The sequence below is a fragment of the Sarcophilus harrisii genome, chromosome 1 (assembly GCF_902635505.1).
Source record: "Sarcophilus harrisii chromosome 1, mSarHar1.11, whole genome shotgun sequence".
Classification (NCBI taxonomy): domain Eukaryota; kingdom Metazoa; phylum Chordata; class Mammalia; order Dasyuromorphia; family Dasyuridae; genus Sarcophilus; species Sarcophilus harrisii.
The window spans coordinates 126,947,879-126,975,711 of record NC_045426.1 but is presented as its reverse complement, the minus strand read 5'-3'; the positions used below and the strand labels follow the sequence as shown (position 1 = coordinate 126,975,711).

The 27,833-nt window shown below is 31.9% G+C and overlaps 1 protein-coding gene across 2 annotated transcripts in view; it reads left to right on the top strand.

Moving 5' to 3' along the window:
* Nucleotides 1–26,788, top strand: part of LMBRD2 (LMBR1 domain containing 2) — a 63,095-nt gene extending 36,307 nt beyond the window's left edge. Inside the window, exons 8-18 of one of the 2 annotated variants that reach the window (XM_031964175.1) lie at nt 1,909–2,022; nt 2,313–2,496; nt 3,839–4,020; nt 4,749–4,882; nt 6,304–6,409; nt 7,820–7,917; nt 11,288–11,391; nt 16,435–16,481; nt 19,089–19,194; nt 19,537–19,663; nt 21,364–26,788. In XM_031964175.1, the coding sequence (XP_031820035.1) occupies nt 1,909–2,022; nt 2,313–2,496; nt 3,839–4,020; nt 4,749–4,882; nt 6,304–6,409; nt 7,820–7,917; nt 11,288–11,391; nt 16,435–16,481; nt 19,089–19,194; nt 19,537–19,663; nt 21,364–21,424 (1,263 nt within the window). In that variant the 3' untranslated portion in view covers nt 21,425–26,788. Of the gene's footprint in view, nt 1–1,908; nt 2,023–2,312; nt 2,497–3,838; nt 4,021–4,748; nt 4,883–6,303; nt 6,410–7,819; nt 7,918–11,287; nt 11,392–16,434; nt 16,482–19,088; nt 19,195–19,533; nt 19,664–21,363 lie in introns of both variants that reach the window. The other variant, XM_031964174.1, reaches the window with a different exon arrangement.
* The last annotated feature ends 1,045 nt before the right edge of the window (nt 26,789–27,833 follow it).

Here is a 27,833-nt window from a genome sequence, read left to right as displayed (position 1 = left end):
CCCCTTCGAACTCCAGTTTGCTTACTGGTAAAATGAAAGGGATTGGCCTCGATGACCTTGGAGTTCCCTTCAGCTCTAAATCTATGGTCTTGTGATCCTGGACAGTCTTCATAGTTATTGCTTCTACTTCCACATCCTTTTCATTCTTTTTTAGATTCTGCTGTTCTACAGGACAGGCTTCTTTCAGAGGTCAGCAGTAGTCTCTCGATTACTAAAGTTCATGCCCTTTTTGTTAGTCCTCATCTGCCTTGACTTTTTTTTCTGTAGAATTCGACTAGCCATTTCTCCTGTCTAACTTCTCTACATCCCTTCCTTTTTCCCTCTTTTCCTCTCTTCCTCCCTCCATTCCTCCTTTTCTCCCTTCCTTTCTTCCTTCCTCCCCTCCTTCCTATTTTCCTTCCTTTCTTTCTTCATTCTCTTCCCTTCCCTCTGTCCACATATGGTATCATACCCTTACCTGTGGGTTCTCTGCTCAAATAAATGTAAATTTTGTTCCCTAAAACACCTCCCAAGATATCTTGAGTTTTATGGATTAGATTTCTTTTTGGGTTTTTGATTTTGTTTTTTTGAGAGGCAGTTGGAGTTTTAAGTGACTTGTGCAGGATCACACAACTAGTAAGTGTTAAGTATCTGAAGTCAGATTTGAACTCAGCTTCTCCCTTGACTCCAGGCTCAATGCTTTATCCACTGCACCATCTAGCTGCCCTCTCCATATTTAACTTCTACCTTTTGGCTTCCCCTTTGCTGATTCATTTGACCTTTTCTAACTCCTATGTATAGGTTCTATGTAGGTTTTTGTCTTAAGTTGTCTTCTCTGTTCACTGTCTTCCCTAAGGATCTTGCCTATTCCCATGGTGGTTATTTACTTCTCTACAGACAGTTCTCAAATCTATATATGGATCTAAATCGTTTCTGAATTCCAGCCCCAGATCTCTGACATCAGAGACAGGGTCTCTGCCCAAGTGTTCAGCTGACACTTTAAATTCAAGGTGCCCCTACTACTCGTCATCCTCTTTCTCCCTATATTTTCAACATTCAGGTTCAAACTATCACTCATTTTTCATTCTTCACTTTTCCTCTTCCACTCCAATCATTTGCCAAGTACTGCTGATTTCACTTCAACAACTTGATCATGTTAAGTTCTTTTTTTTTCTACTCACACTGCCATAACTCTGTTACAGCTACTTAGCCCTCTTTCAGCTTTTATAATATCATCATTCTTTCCTTTCCATTCATTTTAATTCACAGATCTATATAGCCTAATACATTTAAATCCAGCTTTTAGGATATATTTTGACACCAATCTGTCTTTTTAGTCCTTTTTAAATATTCTTCATCAGTGTTTCCAATTAACCTACTTACTTTTTTTTTTGTCCATTATACCTTTTGCTTCCATTTAGTTGTACAAAACTTCCACTGTACTTGAAATGCATTCTCTTACTTCATAATCTATCTCTTTCTTTAAAACTTACTGCAAGTGACTGTCCTCCATGAAACCTCCCTGATTCTCCTCTTTCCCTCACTAGCTAAAGTGTTCATTCTAGATTTTCTTTGTCTTGAATATTTCTCCTTTGTCCCCATTCTTTCAACCTTCTCTTTTATACTTTGTGTTCTACTTGTCAGATCTTTCAATAGTAGAATAAATGGGGAAGTTGAAAGCAGAAACTGATACCTTTTCAATATATCCTCCATACTTAGCACAGTGTTTGATACAAAATAAGTGTATAATAAAAGTTTATTGTTATTGAATTGAATCCAAAATGCCAATCACAAAACAAAAGTTTTAAGAAAGTTAGCTATGATGAAAAATGGAGATGTTTTCATTAAGTTGAGAAACTTATTTTCTGTATGTTTAAAAGTACTCATTATGTTAAAATATATGTATACATTTATATATCTTCCTAATAGTGTCCTACAGAATACCAAGAAAAAATGGGCAGAAATATGGATGATTATGAAGACTTTGATGAAAAACATAATACTTACCCGAGTGAAAAAAGTTTGGTTAAACTTCATAAGCAGGTAAAAGAAATTAGTTTAACTATTTCATTTATTAAAGATTGTAGCTATTGCCCACAAATGTAGAATTTTTAGTTAAGTGTGATTCATAAGCTTGATTAGATTATGCTCTTGTCTTTTGTACATTTCACTGGTTATATATTATTCTGCAAGATTTGCTTAGATACCATCTTCATTCTATCTTCAAACAAGATCATTTATTTTATAACCTTCCTAACAATTTTTGTATTAAACATTCCACATCATTAAAGTGCCTTAGGTTTAACTGGTTACTCCCTGTTCTCTTACCCTAGGTCATTTATTCAGTTCAGAGACATCGTCGTACACAAGTACAGTGGCGAATTCTTTTGGAACAAGCATTTTATCTTGAAGATGTGGCAAAAAATGAAACCAGTGCTACCCGCCAATTTGTTCATACTTTTCAACCCCAAGAGCCAGAAAACAGATTTATCCAGTATTTCTACAGTCCAACAATTGGTATGTGCTAAACTATAAATTAGAAATTTAACTTAGAAAGTTAACTAATATTAACTCCCTTTTTTCCTGTTCTTATATATTTATTATTCTCAATTATGCATATATTTTATAATTATTTCTTTTTAACATTTATTTCCATTTGTGTTATAAGTAATTATCAGTGTTAAGCCAAAAAAAAAAAAAGCCTTCACAACTACAGTAGTATTTTTCATTTAATATACTAATCTTCATAATTCTGCATTACATATTTAACTCTGTACATGAAAATATTCCCAAATAGCCTAGACTTTTTCTTTTTGCCATATTAGCTATAGTTTCAGTAATTAAAACTTGAGACGATTGATTCTACTAGTTTGGAGGGGTTTTTTTGTTCTTATTTTAAACTACACAAAAGAGTTAACCCTTTTTAGTTTGTGGTATAGTTTTGGGACATGCTAAGGTGCCATTTATTCATTTATCTTTTTTTATTCATAGATTCCAATTTTCATACATAATGTTCTTTGTTCTTGCTACTGTGTATGCTACTACACCCCCTTCCCCTACTCTCAACTCTACAAGCCTCTTGCCAATCCCACTGTTACACCCATATAGATATATGCCTCTGTGTTGGGGGAGTGGGGTGGGGGGGGTCGCGGCATTTCTGGCTGAGAAGGGAACTTTAGTATTAGATGATTTTAAAAAAAAGAATGCTGTCAGATAATTTGGAGAATGAAAATCAAAACTATATAATCAGAAAATAATTTTCTCGTACCTATAATTTCTTGAGTTTTAGGTATTTAACCAAATGGTGTAAACTTAAATATATTTTTCCTTGTCATCCAAAACAAATTCATTTCTTGCTGTCTTGTATTTATTACAACAGCAATCTAGTTTAATCATCTATCTAATGATGAATACATTTCAGGGACATTTTAGTTTCATATGTTGTATTATTTTCCTTTATATCATTTATAATCTCACATAAAACTTTATAAATTATTAATATCATGTGACTGTAGGATTCATAAAATCTAGGCCTTCTCACTTTTGATTGTTTTGGGCAGGAAGGAAATTTCCCTTTTCCTCATTAACTGAATTAGTTATCCTTTCTTTTCTGCTATAATTAGCCTCCATTTAGGGACGTACTTTTTGAATACATAACTCTCCTTGATGTTAAGGTGGTTGTATTTTGCTATGGCCTCTTTGGCAAATAAGAGAACTCTGCCTTCTTCTTCTGCCCCTTTATGATCTTTGTAGCCTGTGTTATAAAACATTTTGTAAGAGCTCAAAAACATTTTAATTTACCTTTTTCTTTGTCTTTTTATAAATTCTTTTAATCTTTTATTTTTCTTTTGTTTTCCAGAATGGTATTGGGAATGTCTCTTGAGGCCCTGGTTTTATAGGATTCTTGCTGTTGTTTTGGCTATCTTCTCTGTGATTGTCGTGTGGTCAGAATGTACATTCTTTAGCACTAAGCCTGTCTTATCCCTATTTGCAGTCTTCATACAGCTGGCAGAAAGAACATACAATTATATATATATTGAAGTGAGTTTGACATCTGTCTGTTGTACTGTAGTGCTTTTAGTATATAATAGTAACTTGTTTATGTAGCATTTGATATAATAGTAACTTGTTTATTATGTAGCATTTGATGGTTTGCTAAGCACTTTCCTCACAATAACTGTGCAGTCTTTTAAATGCATTTTTATTCATTTATTTTTCCTTTTATCAAGTAATAAAGAAAGGGCAAGAAAATTTTTAATATGTTATTTGAAAATAAGTTATAAGTAATCTAAAATAATTATAGGTAGTCTGCAGAGAACGTAAAAATATTTAAGCTAAAATTTACTTGAGTATTTCTACATTTGGAGCTAATGTAATCAATATGAGGAATCACCAAAGAAACAGGAACCTTCTTTTGCTTTGGTGGCTAAATGCAAAGTGTTATGATTATAAATAGATATTGACTAATTGAAATGTGTTCCCTTTGTAATTTTAATTTCCTCGTAATATCTATGCTGATTTTTAAATCTGTAATACAGAGAATACTTTTAATCTAATTGATGGGTGACATATATATTTGTATTTTATTATGTAGTATATGAAATATTAAGTCCATGTTTTTTATTGATATTTTGTTTTGACATAGTTCTTCCCAACAAAAAACATTATGAAACCTACAAATTGTGCTGAAGATGATTAGGCAAAAGTTACTTAATATTGTGATTGTGTAAGTCAGTTTATAAATACAATAATTTTTCCTTTGCTTTCAGATTGCATGTTTTCTTTCCATCTTCTTCTTAAGTATCTGTGTTTATTCTACTGTCTTCAGGATTCGTGTATTTAACTATTATTATTTAGCATCACATCACCAGACTGATGCTTACAGTCTTCTCTTTAGTGGCATGTAAGTATATAGTGATTACAAATCATCACAAAAATATCCTCATTGTACATATTGTTGTATAGATCTTCCTAATATGTTATTGTCTGGGATACCCTGCAAATAAGTGAAGTAGTATGAAGATGAATTTGTTGGTAGAGAAATTCTTATTGATAGTGATGATAAGACAAAATTAAATGCACAGTACAAAAATATCACATCACTGCCTGAGATGGAATTGAATCTGAATTGAGGTACAAATTTGAATGACTTGTTTTCTCAAAGACTAAAAAATCAATATTGTTAGTGTTTGATAAATGTTTGTTGACTTAAACTGAGGATTGATGATCCTAACCTTGAACTATGCCTAGATATAGATGGAAAATAAGACAGTAAGAACCAAATGGGAATAATCCACTGTAGGAGATGGCAAGTTTCCCATTACTTAGCAGTGTTCAAGGAAAGACCAAGTGATTACTTGTCAAAAAAGAGAAATATCTGTAAGATATTTAAGGGGTAAGAAATTAAATTAGATGATCTCTAATCTTTGCCACCATGAAATTTCTTCTGTTAGTTGAGATTTCTTAGGCATATAAAAAAAAGATGGAGATTAGGAAAGACTTAGACTTAGAAAGAAGATAGAGAGATCAGAACTGAAGAACTAATATTATTTCTCTCTTAATCTGCGTCTGGACATTGTAGTTATTGTATCCCTTTAAAAAATGACCAAAGTAGTTTTTGTGCATTCAACACAAGTGACCCTGTGAATATATTTCAATGGATGTTGCTGCAAGGAGGTGTAGACAGGCGAATCAGAGGGTACAAGGTTACATTCCTGAACCTACACCTCCCTCTCTGCAGTGCCCCATCTGCACATCTCAACTAGTACAAGAAGCACTAGCAGAAGCAAGCAAGCCTTTGAGAATTGTGACTACTGACTTTCAAAATGATCCTTAGATAAGTAAGGAAAGCTTATGTTCAAAATCTAGAATAAATACAGATAGATACTTTCGTCAATAAATTATTTTTAAGTGATTAAGATTTGTTTGCCTAATTGTAATTCTATTTTTAAGAATCTGCTATGTTTTGTATTGGACTGCCTGCTGTCTAGGAGAGGAGGTGGGGGGAAAAAGGGGAGAAGTTGGAACAGAAGATTTTGCATGCATATGTTTTGTAAATAAAAATCTATTAAAAAAAAAAAAAAAAGATTGAGAACTTGGGAGACTAGAAGGTGCTGTTCCAAGGAGAAATAAGAAATTCTAGAAGGGTGATGAATGGAGGAAAATAAGATGATAAGTTTGGTTTAAAACATATGAAGTTTGAAATGTCTGTAAAATATCTAATTTTAAAATCTAATAAACAATTGTTGATCTATGATTGGTGCTCAAAAAAAAAAAAGAATCTGCTATGTTTTTACTTTGTTTAAAAGCTCTCTGTTACTACAGGTTATTCTGTCGTTTGACTCCTCCTTTGTGTCTAAATTTTTTGGGCTTGACACACATGGATTCAACAATCTCTCACCAGGATACTCAACCAACTGCTTATACATCAGTGAGTAAATGGAATATATCCTACTACATATTCAATTAAAAGAACTGTAATATAATATTCAGAAAGGCATCCTTGACTAATGGCTTATATGAGGCACTCTACTAGAATTTATTTCTTGTGTAGTGATAAGCAGAAACTTATCCTTGTAGTTTCTTGTTCAGAAATTATGATTTTAACTACAGAATTTCTCTTTAAGTTTACATAGTTAATGATTGTGAGCCAGTAATTAAAATTTTTAATTCTAAAATATATTTTAATTTTTAACATTTTAGTTTGATTTTTAATTTAATTGTTTGACCTCTGAAGTAAGTAGCCCAACACTGAATAGTAAAACATCTAACTTATAGTTTTAATTATTTATGTTTCTCTACTTGGGATTACTCTTTAAAGAGTGGGAAGGAGTCTTAGAGTGCTTTCCCAGAATAAGAAATCTTTCACTGCTTCTGAATTGCAACCTTATAATAAACATGCCTATATAAGTATAATATAAAGAAAATATCCAGGTTAGTAGGAAGCATACTCATAGGATGCAAGGCACAGTCACACTACAATCACTCTTCTACAAGGTTATTATTATTATTATTTTTTAATCACTAAATCATCATAACAGAAACACATATACACAAATAAAGGAAATGCTGGGATAACTGTGGCTATAATCTTCCCCAGTCTTAAATCTCACTCCTCATTCAGAAATTCTCCCAAATATCTCTGTTTTGTAGCTAGTCTGCCATATGCCAGTAAAGAGTCTTAGTTTAAATGCTATCTGGAAGACTCACTCAGAAAATAATTCCACCTATAATCTTGCTTCATTTTCTTATTTGCCATGCTAACAAGTCTAGTGTTCGGATTATCTCAGAATAATGTTTATTTTTCTTGTTTGCCATGAGGTTATTTTTTTTTAATCTCTTATTTATTTATTTAATCTTTCCCCAGTTATATCTAAAACAATTATTTTATATTTTTTTAAACTTTTGAGTTTCAGATTCTTTCCCTTATTCCCACCCTCAGCTTCTATTAAGAAATCACATATGAACATAGCTATTTTTATAGCTGATACTGACACTGCTGTAAATATTTGAATAGGGAACCTAAGGTTATATAGACAGACAAATTAATAAGAATGAAATTTAATATAATTGGAAAAAACCCTCCAAATTGGAGTCAAAGACTTCAATTTAAATCTCAATTCTGCCACTTAAGAACCTGTATAATATTCTCTGAATACCATAGAGGAAGTTGGATTTTGTTTACCTCTGAGTTCCTACCTGTTCTAAATCTGTGGTCTTAATGTTGTGTTTCTTCCTATTGAAAAGCAAATTTATTGTTGTAATTTGGCTGGCAATCAATATAGAATTTAATTTTAATGTAAAAGGGAAAAATCAAATTAAATTTTTTCTTTTATTTCAGATTATGGGTTCCATGAAAGTATTATCTTTTATTGCTGATGGATTCTATATTTACTATCCTATGTTGGTTGTTATTCTCTGTATTGCTACTTATTTTAGGTAAGATACTTAGAGCATGAACATTGATTTTCTTCCTTATGTCCTCACCCTAAACTGTATACTCACTTTCTTGGCAGTTAAGATATTCACTAGATCTACTGTGATGTCAAAGTGATGTCTTTTGGTCATCTCCAAGCACAGCATCTTCAAGCAACCAACCAGATCTATTGTTGAAAAGAACCTGCCTAACTTTATAGGAGAGAGGAATGTATAGTAGTAGCCTTGCTGGCAGTAGTTCTGTTTTTTAAAAATAAGATTTTTTTTTTTTACCCTACTTTTCCCGTCTCCTATTCTCATTTCTCAACCATTGGTTTGCAAACTATGAGAGCATTATAGGATTAGGTCAAGAAAAGTTATATTCTAGCTTCTTATATGTTTTTTCTGATAATGGTAGATTTTACATACAGGATGTGAAATATCTCCTGTGTACAACTTCTTTTTGTAAATGTACATACTAGTCTTGAGATTGCTGATTAATAAAGTATTGTTTGGTTTCTGTTTCTGACAATACAGTTCACAGTGTTAAGTTAGAGAAAGGTGACAGGAAGTTTCTTAAGTGGATTCAAGCAGATTCTAGGTATAGAGGGTCAACAATTCTGCCATTTGGGAACTGGAAATGTGGTTAAGTAATAAGTTTTTTTTTTCTCAATTACATGTGAACAAAAATTTTTGATATTTTAAAAAAAAATTTTGAGTTCCAAATTCTCTCCCTTTTCTCCTCTCTCCCCAACTTGAAAAGGCAAGCAATTTTAAATAAAGTTTAAAAAAAAAACACCTATATTCAGACTCCTAGTTTTCTCTTGAAGTAGATTATATTTTTAATCATAAATCCGTTGGAATTATATTACTAAGATTAACTCATCACAGTTATTCTTCTGTTTCTGCTCACTTTGCTTTGAATCAAATCAAGTAAGACATTTCCAGATTTTTCTAAAAGCATCCTGCTTATCATTTCTTACAGAACAAAAGTATCCCATCCCACTCATATACCATGATTTGGTCAACCATATTCTAATTGATGGACATCTCCCAAATTTCTAATTCTTTGTGAGCACGGAAAGGGCTGCTATAAATATTTTACAATAAATTCTAAATATATAAACAACCTTAATGTTAATGATGTTATAAAAAAAATTTAGAAGAAAAACATCATTAGAAGTTTAAAAAAGAGAAATTAGAAGAAGAGCTTCTCACAGTTATGGATAGGAATTGTATTCTTATTACTGTTCTGTAAGAAATGACCAACAGGATGATTTCAGAAAGGCCTGGAGAGACTCACACGAACTGATGCTGAGTGAAATGAGCAGGACCAGGAGATCATTATATACTTCAACAACAATACTATATGATGACCAGTTCTGATGGATCAGGCCATCCTCAGCAACGAGATCAACCAAATCATTTCTAATGGAGCAGTAATGAACTGAACTAGCTATACCCAGAAAAAGAACTCTGGGAGATGACTAAAAACCATTACATTGAATTCCCAATCCCTATATTTATGCCCACCTGCATTTTTGATTTCCTTCACAAGCTAATTGTACAATATTTCAGAGTCTGATTCTTTTTGTACAGCAAATTAACGTTTTGGTCATGTATACTTATTGTGTATCTGAGTTATATTTTAATATATTTAACATCTACTGGTCATCCTGCCATCTAGGGGAGGGGGTAGGGGGGTAAGAGGTGAAAAATTGGAACAAGAGGTTTGGCAATTGTTAATGCTGTAAAGTTACCCATGTATATATCCTGTAAATAAAAGGCTATTAAATTAAAAAAAAAAAAAAAAAAAAGGAATTGTATTCTTTTCCCAAGAATACATAAAGGCAATTATAAAATGATTGTTTGAAACTAAAGTTTCCACACAGACATTAATGCATGTAGGTTAAGAGAAGTGGTTATAAGGGTACAGTTTGTATAAATTTATCTATTAAGGATTCTGTATCTGAGATATGGCAACAACAGAAAGAGATAAAAATGGGGATCTATAGATGTAGCAATTCCCCAATAGATAACCAAAGGATATGAACAAGCAGCTCTCAAAAGGAAAATTATAAAACATTCATAAACACATACAAGAATGCTTAAATCACAAATAAGAGAAATGCAAATCAAAATAATGAAATTCTTTTTGTCATTTCTGCCAACTTTGAAGATGTGAGGCCTCACAAAAAATTGCAGTAATCAATGCTGTAGGTGTTAAAGGATAGTAGGCACTCTATATCATTGATAAATTTGTGAACTGCTATAAGCATTTCGAAAACAAAGTGCTACATTAATATTGGAGACTTTGTAACTATAATAAATATATGGAAGATTTGTAAATGGATTATTCTCCTTAATTCTCTCAGAAAAAATAAGAAAACTGAAAATATTTGCATATTTCAAATATTTTTGTTATCTGCCTCTAGTGTATTCTGTGACTTAGCTATTGACCTTATGTTTGGCTTTTGCAGAATTGAACAAATTGCTTGTATTTAATGAATGGTTCTTATTCCTTTTGGATTCAGGATTACATATTTAGAGTTGTAAGGAACCTTAATTATCTAGTTTTCTCTCTTCATTTTACAAAAGTCCTAAAGAGATGAAGTAACTCTCACTCAGTATCTTATAGGTAGTGACACTTATCTGACTTTATAGTGTATTGAGTATATAGTACCTCAGTGGAGGATTTATTAAAATACTTGGATGAGATATTTATTTTGGTTTGACTAAGGAGAAAGGACTTTTGTTGTCCTTCTAGTAGGGCCTTTGCTCCATTTCTTTGTGTCTGTTTTTGTCTCATTGATGAATCATGAACAATTAACAATGTAATCATATTTTTGCATGAAGCCCTTTCAGGAGTTTTTTCTTCTGTTTGAGAGATCCTGAGGCCAATAACTTAGCTGGGTAGAAAAAAATAAAATTTACATTCAGTTATTTAAATATAAATTTTACTTTATTTATTCAGTGCAGTTCTATTTGCTCTTGATACAGATTGCCCCCTTAGCCTCTTCCCAAATCTACCTTTTTATAAACAGTACTTTATGGATGATTTTAAATTTTTTCAAGGGTATTTTTTACTACGGGACATTTTCTTTCTGTCCTTATCTGATAACTTTATTTTTTTTTATTTTAATAGCCTTTTATTTACAGGTTATATGTATGGGTAACTTTACAGCATTGACAATTGCCAAACCTCTTGTTCCAATTTTTCCCCTCCTTCCCCCCACCCCCTCCCCCAGATGGCAGGATGACCAGTAGATGTTAAATATATTAAAATATAAATTTATCTGATAACTTTAAAGCTCAACCTCCACCAAGATGTGATTACAACATAGTGTAAATTTAATATATGTTTAATTCTCTTTTCTCTCTCCCTTTTTTCCAGTTTAGGAACACGTTGTCTGAATCTACTGGGTTTCCAACAGTTCATGGGAGATAATGATATGACATCGGATTTGGTTGATGAAGGAAAAGAGTTAATTAGACGAGGTAAAATATTTTTAAAATAAGTAAAAGAAAAATGTTGAATGTTAACTTTTAGTCAATATTTGATATCATATGTGAATATATTTGGTTGTATTTTCTAAAAGCTGTTCTCATTCTTATTTACATGTTAGAGGAGTAGAGAATATAACATATTCCAAGCACTGAAGTTTACACATTTTTTTAAAAAGCTTATCACAATATTGTTGTATTACAAATTTATCTATAAGAAATACTGTAGCATTAATTATTGTGCATTACTGGAAACAAACATTCATTTGTTATACTTATATGTGTCTTTAAAAATAAAAACACATCAAATTCAGTGATGCAGGAACAAACAGACCCTAGGAGATGAATTGGGGGTACACTTTTCATTTTACTATTTAGTAAATCTTTTTTGTCAGAATATTTGTTTTAGTACCTAATCAACTTTAACAAACATTTATTATATTATAAACATTAATTAGCTATTAAAGCAATGATAGTTCACATTTATTTGGAACCTTACTGCATTATAACTTTTGGGATACCCAACAAACACATGCACACAGCCTTAAACCCATATGCATGCTGACATATATGTGTGCATAATCACATTCATGCATATAGATGAATGAATTAAAAAACATTAAATGCTTACTATGTGAATTATCCTAAGTGCTAAGAATATAATATCAAGTAGAAAAGCAAAAAGTCCCTGTTCTCCAGGAGCTCATATTTTAATAAGTGGAGACAGCTCTTCTAGAAAGTTTAGGCTTCATGGATGGGAGAGATGGAAAGATCCTGCCCTAGTCATGGTTCATCAGTTGTTGCAATGAACCACTCAAAGCCCAGTGGTTCACATAATCAGTTAATAACAGTATATACAAAAACACACTCACATATACACATAAATGCATAATTTAAGTAGATTAAAAAGCAGTTTTCAGAAGTAAAAGTTACAAGCAAGAAAATGAAAAGAAATCACCAAGGAGATTCTTATCTCAGGAATATAATGCAAAAGTTCATTTTCTGCTTCTTATGTTCCCTAAGGAAAATCTACTAGAGGCTAGCAGTGATAGTTCCATCTGTGTTAGCACACATGATCTCCCATTTCTGTGGCAAAGGAGTTACCTTCCCTTTGATCTCAGACTTTCCACCTCCTGCTTTTCCTATATTTTGAAGGAAAAGAAAGAGGAAAGTCAATGAAGTATAACTTCCATTTCTTGCAGTATTCAGATTTGACTTCCATCTCCTCCTGACTGTTTTCCTGCCTAATCTTTAGCCTTCTGAAGGAAGAAAAGTAGTGAAATGGGACCTTCCATCTTGACTTTCTGGTCTTCATTTGTCTCTAGCCTCTTCTGGGAAGAGGCTTACCACACAATAATGAATATTCTAACCCTAAAGATACCTTAGATATTCTTTTAGGTCATCATCCAAACTCAATTTCCTATTGCCTGTCTCCCAATTTTTTATTACCATTCCCTCAACCCTTAAACCCACAAATCCAAACAAATTCTTTCCACGTCTTCCAGGATTCGCTCTGTAATGTTTGTTCCATTTAAAAAAAAAACAAAACAAAAAACAAAAAAAAACTTCTTTTCATCCTAAATCTCTTCTTTTCTTACTCCTTCCATCTTCTAACTTGCTGAAATGTGATTCCCCTCTGACAGTAGACTTCCTGGCATTTCTTTCAAATATTGGGTACACAAATCATTTCCAATGGAGCAGTAATGAACTGAACCAGCTACGCCCAGAGAAAGAACTCTGGGTGATGACTAAAAACCATTACATTGAATTCCCAATCCCTACATTTATGCCCACCTGCATTTTTAATTTCCTTCACAAGCTAATTGTACAATATTTCAGAGTCTGATTCTTTTTGTACAGCAAAATAACGGTTTGGTCATGTATACTTATTGTGTATCTAATTTATATTTTAATATATTTAACATCTACTGGTTATCCTGCCATCTGGGGTAAGAGGTGAAAAATTGGAACAAGAAGTTTGGCAATTGTTAATGCTGTAAAGTTACCCATGCATATAACCTGTAAATAAAAGGCTATTAAACAAAAATTTAAAAAAAACAAAACAAAACAAATATTGGGTACATTTTTGCTCATTATCCTTGGGTCACTGGTGGAGCATAATAAAATATTTCTTGCTCTCCTTTGCCATTTTCAGTTTTCCCCTTACTTCAATCACTGAGCAACTTCTCCTCCTTTGATACAATTCCTATCTACCAGACAATCAGAATCCTAGTAGCTATTCTCTGAAGACCCCCCCAGGATATTCTTCTTCCTCATTGAGTTCAGTACCTGGATCACATTTTTTTCTCTCCTCCTCAGTGCTTGCCTTCATACTTGGGGACTTTGACACACATTTTGACTCTTCCTCAAATCGCCTAACTATTTACTTCCTCAACATACTTACTGTGACCATCTCTGCTCTATCTTAGCCACACATAGAGGTGGTTCATAATTTTGATCATGCTGTCATTCACAAATGCACTATTTCTACATTCGAGAATTCTGAAAACTCCGTATCTGACAAAAATCTATTGGGTTTCCATCTCTGTTTTTTCTTACAAAACCATGTTCTTCATCCACACTGTGACTCTCTGCTCTTTCTGTCACCTTGACTCTTGACAAACCAGTTTAATTATATACTTGTTCTATACATGTGTTGCTGAATAGAGGCAGAAGAAATCACACAATTGTTCTCTTGGGTCCACTACAAATTTATGTGATAGTACTTCACCTAGGCCCTGACTACTACTGGGCAATCCTATTATATCTCCCTTATCAATCACTCTCCCACCTACCCTCCACAGTCACTCTTCCAAAGCTTTTCATCTTTTTTCAAATCTTCCATGATTCCCTCTCATCTGATCCTCTTTTCTGATAACCTTGCCTCATGTTTTCCAGAAAAAAATTGAAACTATTTATCATGAACTCATCTGTCATTCAGATGCTTTCTGCCCTCATCTTCACCTTCACTCTTGTCTTACATGATAAGATGCTTTCCTTACCAAGACTTAGGCTTCTACCTGCACAGGCAGTTGCATCCCACACCATTTCTTCCAGTAGATTGTCCTCTGTCATCCCCATTCTGAACCACTATTTTCAATTCCTTTCTACTGACTCCTTCCCTATTGTCTACTAGCATGTCTTTGTGTATCCCATCTTCAAAAAACCCTCTTGCTCCTTTCATCTCCACTTCCTGTTATCCTACAGCTTCTTTGTTCTTGGTGATTAAAATTCTTTAAAAAATCATCTATAATAGGTCCCTCCACCTTCTCTGCTCTCACTGTTTTTCCTAGTCCCTTACTTCCAATCAGCATTCCACTGAAACTGCTCTCTCCAGAGTTATCAGTGATCTACAGATTGCCAAATCTAGTGACTTTCCTCAGTCCTCATTCTCCTCAACCTCTCTGCAGCTTTTGATGCTATTGATTGATCCTTTTCTCTTTTCTTTCTCCTCTCCTTTGTGATCTCTCTTCCTAGATCCTTATTTAAATCATACTATCTAATTTTAAACTTAACATATGCAAAATGGAATTTACTATCTTAACTCTGATACCCTCCTCACCTCTAATCTTCTCTGTTATTCCCCAGGGTAGTAGGGCCCTAACATTCTAGCAGTCCCTCAGGCTCACAACCTAGGTGTCATCCTCAGCTCCTCACTATCTCTCTTCCCCTATATCCAGTCCTTTGACAAGTCCTGTTGATTTCACCTTTGCCACATCTCTTAAATGTACTGCCTTCTCTCTGATGCTGATACCGTAGTAGCATGGAACAACATTACCTCATACCTGAACTATTCAGTAACTTGCTGGCAGGTTTTCTTGCTTCAAGTTTCTCCCAGTCTCCATTCAACCATCTAATGATTTTCCTAAAACAAGTCTAACCATGTTACTCTTCCCCTAATTTCTTTTTACATTTTTTTACAGGAAGTCTTTCTTAATTCTTTTTCATTCTAGTGTCTTTTATCTGTTTATTATTTCCTTTTTATATGTATATTTTTTGTACATAAGTTATTTGTTAATTGTCTCTCTTATTAAATTATGAGCTTCTTAGGGGTAGACACTATCTTTTGCTTCTTTTTGTCTCCCTAAAAGATTACCTTAGTGCCTGGCAAGTAGTAGACATTTTATAAAATATAGATTGACTGCATTCATGGGCCTCTCTTCCCTGAATCGTGGACATTTTTGTATATTTTGTCATCTCTGTGTGTGAGATTAAACTTCAAAGTTGTTTATTACATTTCTTTTATTAGCAATTTGGAACTTTTGTCTGTGTTTTTGATAGGTTGGGTTTTTTAAAAGTCCTTGTTCACATCCTTTAATTACATCTGTTAGAAAATAACATTTGTACTCACATTTATTATTATTTTCCTGTATATCTTGTTTATCACACCCCTACTGGATAGTTTTTCTATGAAAAATTTCCCTAATTAAAGGCCACTTTTTATTTTAATAGCATTGATTTTAATTTTTTTCCTCTAACAACTGAAATGATCTATTTATAATTTCTATTTTTTGTTACTTATATAAGATATCTCCTTTTATTATGTAATGTTATTTTTTAATTTACCTTTTATTTTTAAGTTGAGTATATGATTGGAGATTATTGTGGTAATATAAATTTAATTGTGGTAAAGGTGTTAGTCTGAACCTTATTTCTACCAAACTGCTCTCTAGTCTTTTTCCAATAATTTGTGTTTAGTAGAGTCTTTGTCCTATTATTTGGAATTATGGGGTTATTTATATTGTATTGGATTGTTTGTCTCCTGTTTATCTATTAAGGAGAATGTAAGTTAATCTCTTGCTGGGAAAAGTAAACAGAGGCTAGATGGCTATTTGTCCTAGATGTCAGAAAAAATATTAAAAGATAATCATATTCAAGTGAGAAGTTGGAGTAGATGGTCTGTACTATTTAGTAAAGAATTTTATAGTCCTTTCTTTAAAAGAAGATTTAAACCACAGGTTTATTAATGTCTTTACATTTTTTAATTAGTCCTAATTAAACCACATTATTCTAAACTTGATACTTTTCTCTTTCTAGAGAAGAGAAAAAGACAAAGACAAGAAGAAGGTGAAAATCGAAGAAGAGTAAGTATAATATTGACTATTTTAGAAAGTATTAAATGAAAGGCACAGTAAGAGTGTTCATTTGAGGAAAGATGCTACATATTAATAAAACTGATTTGTTTTTTAAAATCATTAAATATGATTTTTTAAAATTATCTGTACATATAAACAGATTAAAAACTATTATGGAATAGACCTATTAAACCAGTATTTGAAATATTTAAAATAAACACATGATTAAATATAAACACATATACAGACATATATATTAGGTATAGCTTTGGGCATTAGAAAAAGCTGATGTTTTCTTATACATTAAATGTATTTGAAAAAAAAAATTTAATATCAGTTTTCTTAGCCAGACTTTTCTTTTTCTAAAATAGAAAAAGTCATTAATATTGCCCAATCACAATGATTGTTTCCTAAAGATATACACTTGTTAGAGAAAAGACTTAGAGAAAAAGTGATAGTTGTCTATATGCTCAAAGCATTGTTTAGGGAGAATTAGGACATATGGGTACAAAAATGCAAGCAAATTTCAGCTCTCTATAAGAATTTTGTAAATGCTTAGACTTGTCCAGTAATGGGATAGGCTATCTCCATAGGTAATAAAGCTTCTTTTCATATATAAGGCTGTACACCAAGCTCTCAGGAAATGTGTGAAAATTATCCCTGACCTGATTTGCAGGTTGAATTATATTGATCTTTAATCTTTCTTTCACTAAAGTTCTAATTAGTGCCCAATTAAAAGGATTTTATTATGCAGATCAAGGTTGTTCTCAGTGGCATGTGACTTTGTATTTCTAAGTGCCTTAATTTTTCTAGGGAAAATAATTTTTATATATATTTTTAATATAATTATATATTAATATAATGATTTTCTCAAAAGGTAATTTTATTTTCATTACCTCATCTATCTTAAGTTTTCATTTAGTCTTTAAGTAATGTCTCTTAACCTAAATAGGTAAGCATATAGTAAATGGTGTATGTAATATTTTCTTGGGTTTTTTTTTTTTTTTTTTTTTTTTTGAAAACATAGGAGTTGTACCATATGAGAAAATAGCTGGAAAATACTTTTAAAACTATCCTTCTTTGAGTAAGGATAAGCTATTTTCATTTACTGAAACCAAAACGAATAATACTTGAAGTAGCAATTTAGGCTTAAAGCATATGCTAGTTCTTTGTAAAGAGGGGGAAGAAATTAAGGAGGGAACGATGTGATTTCCTTGATACAGAGAATTCTTGGTTTGTGAAGTCTCTCTGCCTATGAAGGCTAGCACCTCCTTTCTTGCTTGTACAGACAATCTGGCTTCTGACATCAGGGCCACAGACCTTCGGAGAGGGCAAGGAGGTCTTCAAAACAGTCCACATATTAAGTGAGCACTAGCTAAACTATTAAAGTTAAACTCTAAACTATTAGAGCCTTTTTTCACTCCTCATCCTTTACTTTTCCTCAGCCTTTGATATTGTTAATACCCTTTTCTGTTTAATAGTCCCTTTTCTCCAAGTTTTCATGACGCTATTTTCTTCTGGTTTCTCCTTTTGTCTGTTGCATTCCTCACTCTCCTTTGCTAAGTCTTCATCTTCATCCGTAACAGTGGATGTCCCTAAGGCTCTGTTTTAGGTCCTTTTCTCATTCTTTACTATTTCATTTGGTGACTTTATTCTGCATTTGTTAGTTCCCTTATCTTCTCTCTGCTGAAGATGTCAAGAGGTGTATATCTCTTCCTAATGCCCTATTCTCTTCTGTACTCCAGTCCTATAAGTATCTCAAATTGAAAATGTCCAAAATTGAATTCATTGTCTTGACCACAAAATCCTTCCCTCTTATAGACTTCCCCATGAATATTGAAAGTAATTCATAAGCTCATTGTCATCCTTAATTCTCATCTTTGAGATCCAGTCAGTTGCAAAATTTTGTTGTTTCTAACTGTATTATTCCTTTCTCTCCACTCACAAAGCCCACTGTAATTCTAGCTCTCATGGCCTTCTAATTGCTATCCCTTTCTCTGGCTTCCCCTGTTCTAGTCCATCCCCTTAAAATGATTTTCCTAAATCTTAAGTGTGGCCATGTTGCCCCAGGAAACGCTCAGGTTTCCTGTTTCCTTCAGAATTAAAAATAAAATCCTTTGTTTGGCATTAAAAACTTTTCATAAGCTAGACCTTTCCTATCTTTCTAGTTTTGTGTGTTTTAATTCTCTCCATGAATTCTGTATTCAGTCTGACTCAGCCCTTGCACTGTCTGCATGTCGTGCCCAGACTGCTTTCCCCCAGAACCTCTCTTCAGAGTTCCTGGCTTCTTATGGTACCCTTTATAGGATACTTTTCCAAACTGCCAATGCCTGTTCTTCCAGTTACTGTCCACCTTTCCCGTATGTATCTTGTGTTTATCTGTTCTTTATCCCTTGAGAATGTTAAGTTCCTTCAGGGCCAACACTGTTTTTACCTTTCTTGGTATTTTTAATACTTGACACATAATATACACATACACTCAAAGGACAGACCAAATGCCTCTCTTGCTATGTTTATATATTTTAGTTAATTACACTTTTGATGAAACAAAATTAATTTTTATTCATATCTATTTCATTGAGTTATTTTTGCTATAGTTGTATATTTCTTTTCAAGGAATGGAAAGAGCGTTATGGAAACAATCGAGAAGAATCCACTAGGAATAGAAATTTTCATACTGACCCAAAGGAGTCAAACTACTCAGAAACCAATACCAGTAGATGTAAGTGTTCATTGCATTTGATTTGGGGAAATAAAAAATGTTTTTTGCCAATCTTGAGCTTAAGAATTGGTCTGGGCAAAGAGTTGGAAGTAGCATTTGAGAACTCTTTATTATACTCTTGTAATCATAAATTAGGGGAACTGGGCTACAGAGTAGGAGAAGCATTAGGAAGAATGATCAGAAACCATAGAATGTCAGTGTACTGGCTTACATCCACAAAGTTTGCATCTTTCCTAGGCTTTCAGGTCACTTTATTCTCATGATTAATCTGTTTGGGGTTTGAATTTTTTTTCCCTTTTGCTTCATCCTTTCATTTTCCCTTTTAACTTCGTTTTACAGCAGTTTCTAAATATACAAGATCTAATAATCGGACTGAAAGAGATAGAATTGAATTACTCCAAGATGCAGAACCTCTGGATTTTAATGCGGAAACATTCACTGATGATCCTCTTGAATCTGAATCAGGAAGGTGAGTTTGTTCCTATCTTTTGACTATAGTATTTATCCATTTCAAAGGATTTTATTAACCTTCTGATTTAACTAGATTGACTTAATTGGATTTTCTATAATATCCCAAAAATAGTTATATTTTTGAGAGTGATCAAGGAAACCACAGCAAAGCAGTACTCAATAACTACTACTTTTAAAATTATTTTTGAAATGTTACTTGCAAGTGTACAAAAAATAGTTTTGAATTTAAACAAATTTAAATAACTTTATAAACATGACCAAATTTTATTATTTGTAAATAAAGACATTGAAAAATTTTTATATTTTTATATTACCCTTGTCAAAAAAAAAGTTTAATTTTTGTGGATTTAATAGTTAAAATAAAGATGAGTTTGTTTCCTTTTTTAAATGAATTTTTGGTAGTACAGTTAGGTTAGAAAAGGAAAGGGGGGGACTTTGGGAAGTGGGGCTTTAGTAACTATTTTTATTAATATGAAGTGGAAAAGGCACTACCTCAGAGTCACTGAAAAATTTTAGATTCATTCCACTTTTTGTTCAGTCAGGAAATATACTTTGAACTTTCTGAAATGTATTATGTATATGCTTATCTTGTTAAACAGATGAAACAATATAACTGAACCCTTTTTCACTGAGAAGTGTTCTCCTATTACTATGAGTTATCATTGTGACATGGTTTAGACTTTGATGCCTCTGTTTTAGAGGAAATTACTGCTCCAATTTAGGTTATCTTAGATAATCTTCAGAGAGTCTTGCAGCCATTCCAACTTTAAAGATGAACAAATTGAGCCATGGGAAAGTGAAGGAATTTGCACGTGGTTACACAGAAACTGGGGAAAGTCAGCATTTGTCTTCTCTTTACATGAGGTCTGATGGTAATTCTTCTGTTGATTCCATCTCACTGCTTCCCATCATTCTCATTGCAGTTCCATTTTACAAGTAATCATGTATTTCTTTATAACATTTTTAATGGAATTGTCTTTTATTATTATTTAACTTTTCTTATATTTATTCTCTAATCTTTCATATAGATCATAAAATCTTTGAAGGCAAAAACTATATTATATTCCTTAATATATAACCATCTGTCATGATGCTTTATAATGGGTACTAATTAAATAATTGTTTGTTGATGGATCATTTTGTCATGTAGGCCTTATGTCAGTATAGTAATCAGTCAGCTAACATTTTATGAAAACCTAACTACATGTCAGGTATTGTTAACAATTGGGAGATACAAAGAAAGGCACAAATAAATTGTTCCTATCTTCTTAGGAACTTGCAGTGTACTAGTGCAAACTATATTCAAACAACTCTGTACAAACAGGATAAATGGGAGGAGATGAGGGGTTGGGTAACATAAGAGGGAAAACATTAAGATTAAGGAGGACTTAAAGCTTTTAATAGAGTAAGACTTGATGTGAGATTTGAGTGAAGATTGAAAAGTGAGGAGGGAGAGCATCTCTCATGGGAGAATAAGCTAGTGAAAATAAAATCTAGAGATAGATTATTGTCTCAAGAACAATGAGACCAGTGTCATCAATTTTCAGGAGCTTGTGAGTTGCATAATGTAGTATAGTAGATGTTAAATTATAGGTACTCTTTCTTGTTTATAATTCCTTGATTTTTTTTTTTTTCAAACATGATTTCTTGAAACCTTTCAGTAAACTCTTTTTTTGTTTGTTTGTTTGTTTTTTTTAGGTATCAACCTGGTGGAAGGTATCTTTCAATGTCTCGAAGCAAAATATTTGATGATGTCTAAAGCTTGAAAATATTTAAGTAACAACTAACTTTTGAAAGTCTTCATATCTAAGTCATTTCTTGTTTAAAGTATTTGTAACATTGGTGTGCCCTCAGAACTTGCTTTCAATTGTGGAAAAATAGTCAAGTTTGGGTAAAAAAAATGATATAGAACTTACAGTTTGTATAATAATTTATTTCTCATCAAGTAGTAGAGTACCATAGTCTCATGGGATTTATTGCATATGATACAACTTTTTATGTGTTCTCTCAGATTGGATAATGGAAATGTCCATTTAATTCAAATTAAAAATTAGTCCATGCAAAAATATTTGTGTGTTTCAGGGTGGTTGAAATGAATCTTTTTTTCTGAAAGTTATTCAAAAATTAATAAGTAATCTATAAGACATTTAGTACACTACAATTCTCTCCTCATTTGTGGCATATGTTTTGAAACTTAAAAAGAAAATATTCTATTAGCATTTTTCAAGGATATGTAATTGAATGGAGAAATCAAGTAATGATTATATTCACAGAACTTATGTCTCAAAATATAATGCTTGTCCATGATGTGCAGAGTAGAGTAATCCTTCAGCTTTAACTTTATATGCAAATAAATTAGGTTTTGCATGTATCATTAAGATATTTCAGTTGGCAACATTAGTAATTTTTTTAGCATGTGTGATGATCAAGAGATCTTTTTAAGATTTTGATAGTAGATGGAAGTCTTTGTATTATTTTTTTTTGGTATAGTTTTAATTTGATGGAGATGAGTTTAAAATTTTCCAATTAAGTATTTTTTTGTATTCTTAATTAACTACTGAACTTTCTGTCCAAGAAAATTATGTGCATTAATTAATGACAAATATTTTTGATATCCAAAGAACATGAAAAAGAGAACTAAGATTTTTCATTGTGCCTGTATATATCAGTACAGCTTTTACAAAAGACACATGCTTTTTCCATTCAAAGAAAAAAAATACTAATACAAAAGCTACTGTAGATTAGTACTTACATTGTGGTTTATGAAACGTATCAAACCAAAATAGATTGTAAATAATTTATTGGTTAAATATGACAATTTTAAAAATAATTTGTTTTGGTTTCATGGTTGAGCCAAAGTTGTGTTAGTTTTTAAATCATCTTTATTTTGAAAAGTGAATGTGAATGAATGAAATCCTTGAAATATTTTCCACTTACACAATTTAGTAGGATATATATTTTTAGAAAACTGAATTTCCCCCACGTCATCATATTTCAAAGGAGCTGAATGTTAAAAATAATAATAATAATATTATGTAATTTTAAAAATTTAATGTAATGCAATTACTCAAAGGATTATGGCTAACCCTGTTATCTACTTCTTTTTAGTCTGATTCTAAAAACAATGAAATTGAGTACATTCAAACTGAATGCCAGTGGGAAGATTTGCCCTACTACGATGAAGGTTTTACTCTTTTTTGAGTCACGTTCTTCCCTTTGTAAAGTGTTTGTTCATAGATCAGTAAGCAGGACATAATGATGCTTTGGTACTGAATGTAGTGCCACTATGGATTTTCCTTGGGCAAAATGGAACCTCTCAGTGCCTCAGTTTCTTCATTTATATAATGAAGATGTTTCTATCTACCTACCTCACAAGGATACTGTGAGGGTATTAGATTAATGTTTATAATAATTTGAATCAAAGAATTAGAACTGTTCTTTTATCATTATCATCATTACAAGTTATGCTTGAAAGTATTGAATGGAAAAAAATGTTCTTTACAAAATGGACTCTTGTTTTCTTACTCTTGTATGGAAACAAACTCATCTCTCCGGCAAGACCGTTAGGTATAATGTGATTTTTTTTTTTCCCCTGTCAAAATAATTTGGTGATTATTGCAAATGCTTTGTATCATATGGCTTTACTTTGGAAATTTTCCCCTCAATGTAGTGATATTTCTTTTCAGGTTTTATCATCAACTCCCCTATGGCAATGTAGACAGGGAGGAGAGAAAATTCAGAAAACCCATGGTACTAGGTAATTTGAAGTTTTACAAATAGAATTAACTGTCTCAAGGAGTTTATGATCTAATAGTATTTACTTCAGAACATTATTATTATAGTTATGCTTTTTATATGTGGGGCAAATGTGTAAAGCATGACTCACTGATAGTGATACCCTATTGTAATGAAGTCAATAATGACAGTGTCCCAAAATTGTCAGTGATGTAGGATATTAGGCTAATAATTAATAATACCCATGCTAGGAAGTAACAGATTTGTTGTTTTCATAAACAGCATTAAAGTTACTATGTATCACTTTGCTAAAGGGAAAAGAAAAACCTAGGCCATTGGTTTTTCCCCCCCACTATATCACCTTTTCTATGTAATATTTATGGTCAAAGGGACATCACTGTGAAACCTTAAAGCAAGAGATTAAGACAACTGGGCTGACAGTTAGGAGATCTACTCCCAGTTCTGCCTGCTAACTAGCTGTAAGACACTAAACAACAGACCTGAGTCATAATAAATGCTTGTTTACTGACTTATCATTCCGAAGCCTGTTTCTTTATCTTTAAATCAAAGTAGTAGGGCTAAAAGATCTTATTTCTACTTCCATGAAGACTTAGTCCTAATTATTATTTGGAATTCCATTACTAAATGAATACCTCCTCTTGGATTACTTTTAAAAAGGCACTTAATAAACAACAGTGATTAGAGCTAAATTTAAGCTTTTCAAGGATTTCTTTTGACCAAGAATTTCCCATTTTAGTTAAGAAAATTAGGAAATACAAAGCATAGAACTAAATTCTGATAATAAATATTTGAATTATATGTAATTTGATGTATTTAGTCAAATTTTCAATACCAAATCTCAGCTATTTGTGCTAATTAAATTGATTACAAATGGAAAAATTGTTTGTTCTTCCTCATTGTATTGCACCATAATGGGACATTCTTGAAAAGCTAATATATTGAAGAAAATATTTTTAAACCATTCTGCTGTAATGTAATTCAAACTGTTAAATAGTTAATGATTTTTATTTAATTGTGTCTCAGATTTAGAAAGTAGTTGGAAGAGACAAAAGCCTCCTTATCAGAATTTAAGAGATCTTAAATCCCTAAATCCTACTTAAATGATCATCATAGTAATAGATTGTATTTTGTTAAATCTCAAAGGTTAAGGAATGATTGGTTTTCTAAGTCTTTCCCTGTAATATCATTTTTAAAAACTCTAACTGTCAGTATTTTTTTAAACTTTATATTATCTTTGTCCTGTTTGCTTAGCGATGATTGTTATAGAAACTGTGTTTAGAACATTGAAGATTGTAAAACAAACAACAACAACAACAACAAAAAAAACTGGGTTCCAGCTTTCAGTTCCATTACTTGAAATAGCAGTATACATTATATTATTGGGAGACATTGTGCTAGATGACTAAAATGAGTGTTATTTAGGTACTTTAATGTCGATTTCTTCAAACTACTAGGTTACTACTATAAAATCCAATTGTTAAATTATATTATTTATATAATATGATTACTTATTGTGTTGCTACGCTTGCAAATAAAGGGAAATGACTGGTAATATATGGGTAATGATATTGAGCCTAGATTACAATCATAATGTTCCTATTTACAAAAAGAATGCTTTCTATTGATATTCTCTTCTAACAGAAATTTCATTACCCAAAGTAAAATCACCTGTGATTTAAGCAAACACATTTCAGAGCCCAGTTTCCCTGTCTGCAGCTAATTGCTGTTTCCCCTACTAATGGTCCCCCAGAATGAAGAGTAATTCTGTCTCTGTTGGAATTATCTCTAGCCAAGTGATTGGCTATAATACACCCCAAATTGATTAGGTCCTCTGTGCTCTTTTGATGGGTAGTAAGAGTCCTGGAAAGTTGACCCTCTCTTCAGAAGTATCTGAGTTCTGCTATATCCTTGAGTGATTGGCACCTGAGATTATTCCAGTATTCCCAGTGAGTCAGTGCTGAGGAGACTTAAATTTTTTTTACTCTCTTTCCATACTCAGAAAAATTTGTTGCCAGAGAATTTGTTAATTTTGATGTCAGTATTTTTATTTTGTTTTCAGGACATGTGTAGTTTATTAATAAAAACGAAGATGAGGAACACCTGCCATGTTTTATCTCATTCTAAAAGAACACATTTATTTTCAACAAAATTCTTAGATTAAATAGCTAATATATTTATCTCGGAAATTCTTTTTTATTCAGTGATTTGATAAAGTAAAACTTGATGTTATTTTTGGCATGTGGTTAGAAGGGTTTTACTTTTTTTTTTTTTTTTGGTAGTGTTTTACTTTTGCAGGATTGACATGCAATTGAGCCTATCATTTTGGCCATCTAAAGGTCAATATTTGTCAGTATGACACTAGCAAATGTCTTTGACATTTAGCATATTAAATTATAGATTTTTATGATGATTATTTATTAGTAAAACAATGAATCTGCTTTTGACCATGTTGAAAAGTATAATGGGATTTTTTTGATTAGAAAGTACAAGCTTCACGTTTAAAGTCTGGGGATGTATATAATTGCCTTTTAATTTCTTGCAGTCAGATTTACATTTATAAATTATATAATGATAAAAGTGCTCTCATGTTGATGCTCTTATTTCTGGCTGTAACTTTTCTATTCAATTTTTGTAAAAACAGTATTTTGTTGCTTTCAAATGAAATTTTGAAGTCATGATCTTTCCATCAGCAGTGTTCTGATATTAATTTTCCCTCTTGCTTATTAGATGTATTAAATTAAAACACCTTCCCCATTTCTTCTATCCATTTTAGGTTTACCAAAATAAGCTGGAAATTTAATGTGTTGAATCAATTATGTTGGTGGTACTTTTTCCATTTTAAGTTGTTCATATGAAAATCAAGTATAATTAACTTCTTTCAATTTGTAAATTAACTGATGAGTCTGAGCACATATTTTGTCAGTGAGTTAATAGTGATGTATGTGCACGATGCCAATGTTATTTTCAGTCAGTCATTAATTACTACATGAAATTTTAGTGAAAAGACCTTCTCCCACCTGATACTCTTTTGTTTGACTAATTTCATATCATCTGAAAATTTGTTGGTTGAAAATTTTAACTATTTGTGCAATTTCTGTGCTGTAAAACTTTAATATATATTCAATTATGTATTTAGTAAAGGCTGTAGAAGTGCTATTAATTAGCAGTCCAGCAAATCTTTTGCCTTATCTCTGCATAATAGCCTTCCATTTTGGTTATGACACAATAAAATCAATTTTATTTTTTCTGTACTATGTTAAATTATTGGTGATGTAATGATTTTTTTTAAAAGAATGTATATTTGATCAGTTGTTAAAATGTAGGCAATTGTAGACTTGCACGAAATAAAATACATTTCTAAAATTAAGTGGTGTGCAACTTGGATCTCAACAAATTTTACTAAATATTAATGTGCTTTTCTATTTGTGTTTTCTTTTAGGGCACACATGAGTTGTGCTTTTATGCTGACAGAGTTGGTTTTCTACATTTCCCTCATGATTTTTTTTTTTTTTTGGTTGACTATACAAATACTACCCCCTAAAAAAGAATAATCATAAGAAGATCAAAATCCAAACCAAATTTAGGGAGATGAAACCTCTAACTTCTTATTGTTTCTTAGGTTTCTAGAGAATAATGTGGTAATAAAAAAAAAAAAAAAAACCAGAAGAGGTCCATGGTATTCCAGAGAGAATTCCTATTTGGGGCAGATATCCTTTTAGACTGTTTTTACATTCCCCAAGTTCCTTTGAATCCCAGGTGACAATGAATATTTATCTCCATCTATAATTTTCTTTTTTTAAATGTGTTTATTTAAAACTTTTATGCAAAATAAGGAAAAAACAAAATAGAAAAAGACAAAAAAAAATTTATCATGTGCCCAGCAGAACATCTGAGAGAATTCAAAATATGTAACAATAAATTTCCATTTAAAGAAAACATATGATTAATAGAAGACATTGTATACTTAACTGTCCATCTTCACTTTTCTTCCTTATAAGTTTTCTTTTTTTCCCCTTTCTTCTCCCTCTCCCCCTAACAGGCAACAGTTGAATAGTGATATATTTATGCATACATATTTATATACACACACACTCACATATATGTGCATGAACATATATATGTAGTACATCTAGGACAATATAGCTAACTAGATTTCTCTTGATTTCGTCTTTAAGTTTGATTTTGTCTAAGATAAGTGATTACTATTCCTGCATCTAATCACTTCTACTCTTGATCATTGTTATTACAGTGTGTATATCTCAGTTCCTATCCCAGCTAACTCTTATACTTGTACCTGTTGACTTGCCTTGCTATTACTTAACATTCCCATGAGCCCCTACCCCCACCGTGGATCCCTCTTACTTTCCTCTACCTTTTCCTCCCTTTATCCCATTTTTATTAATATACATACC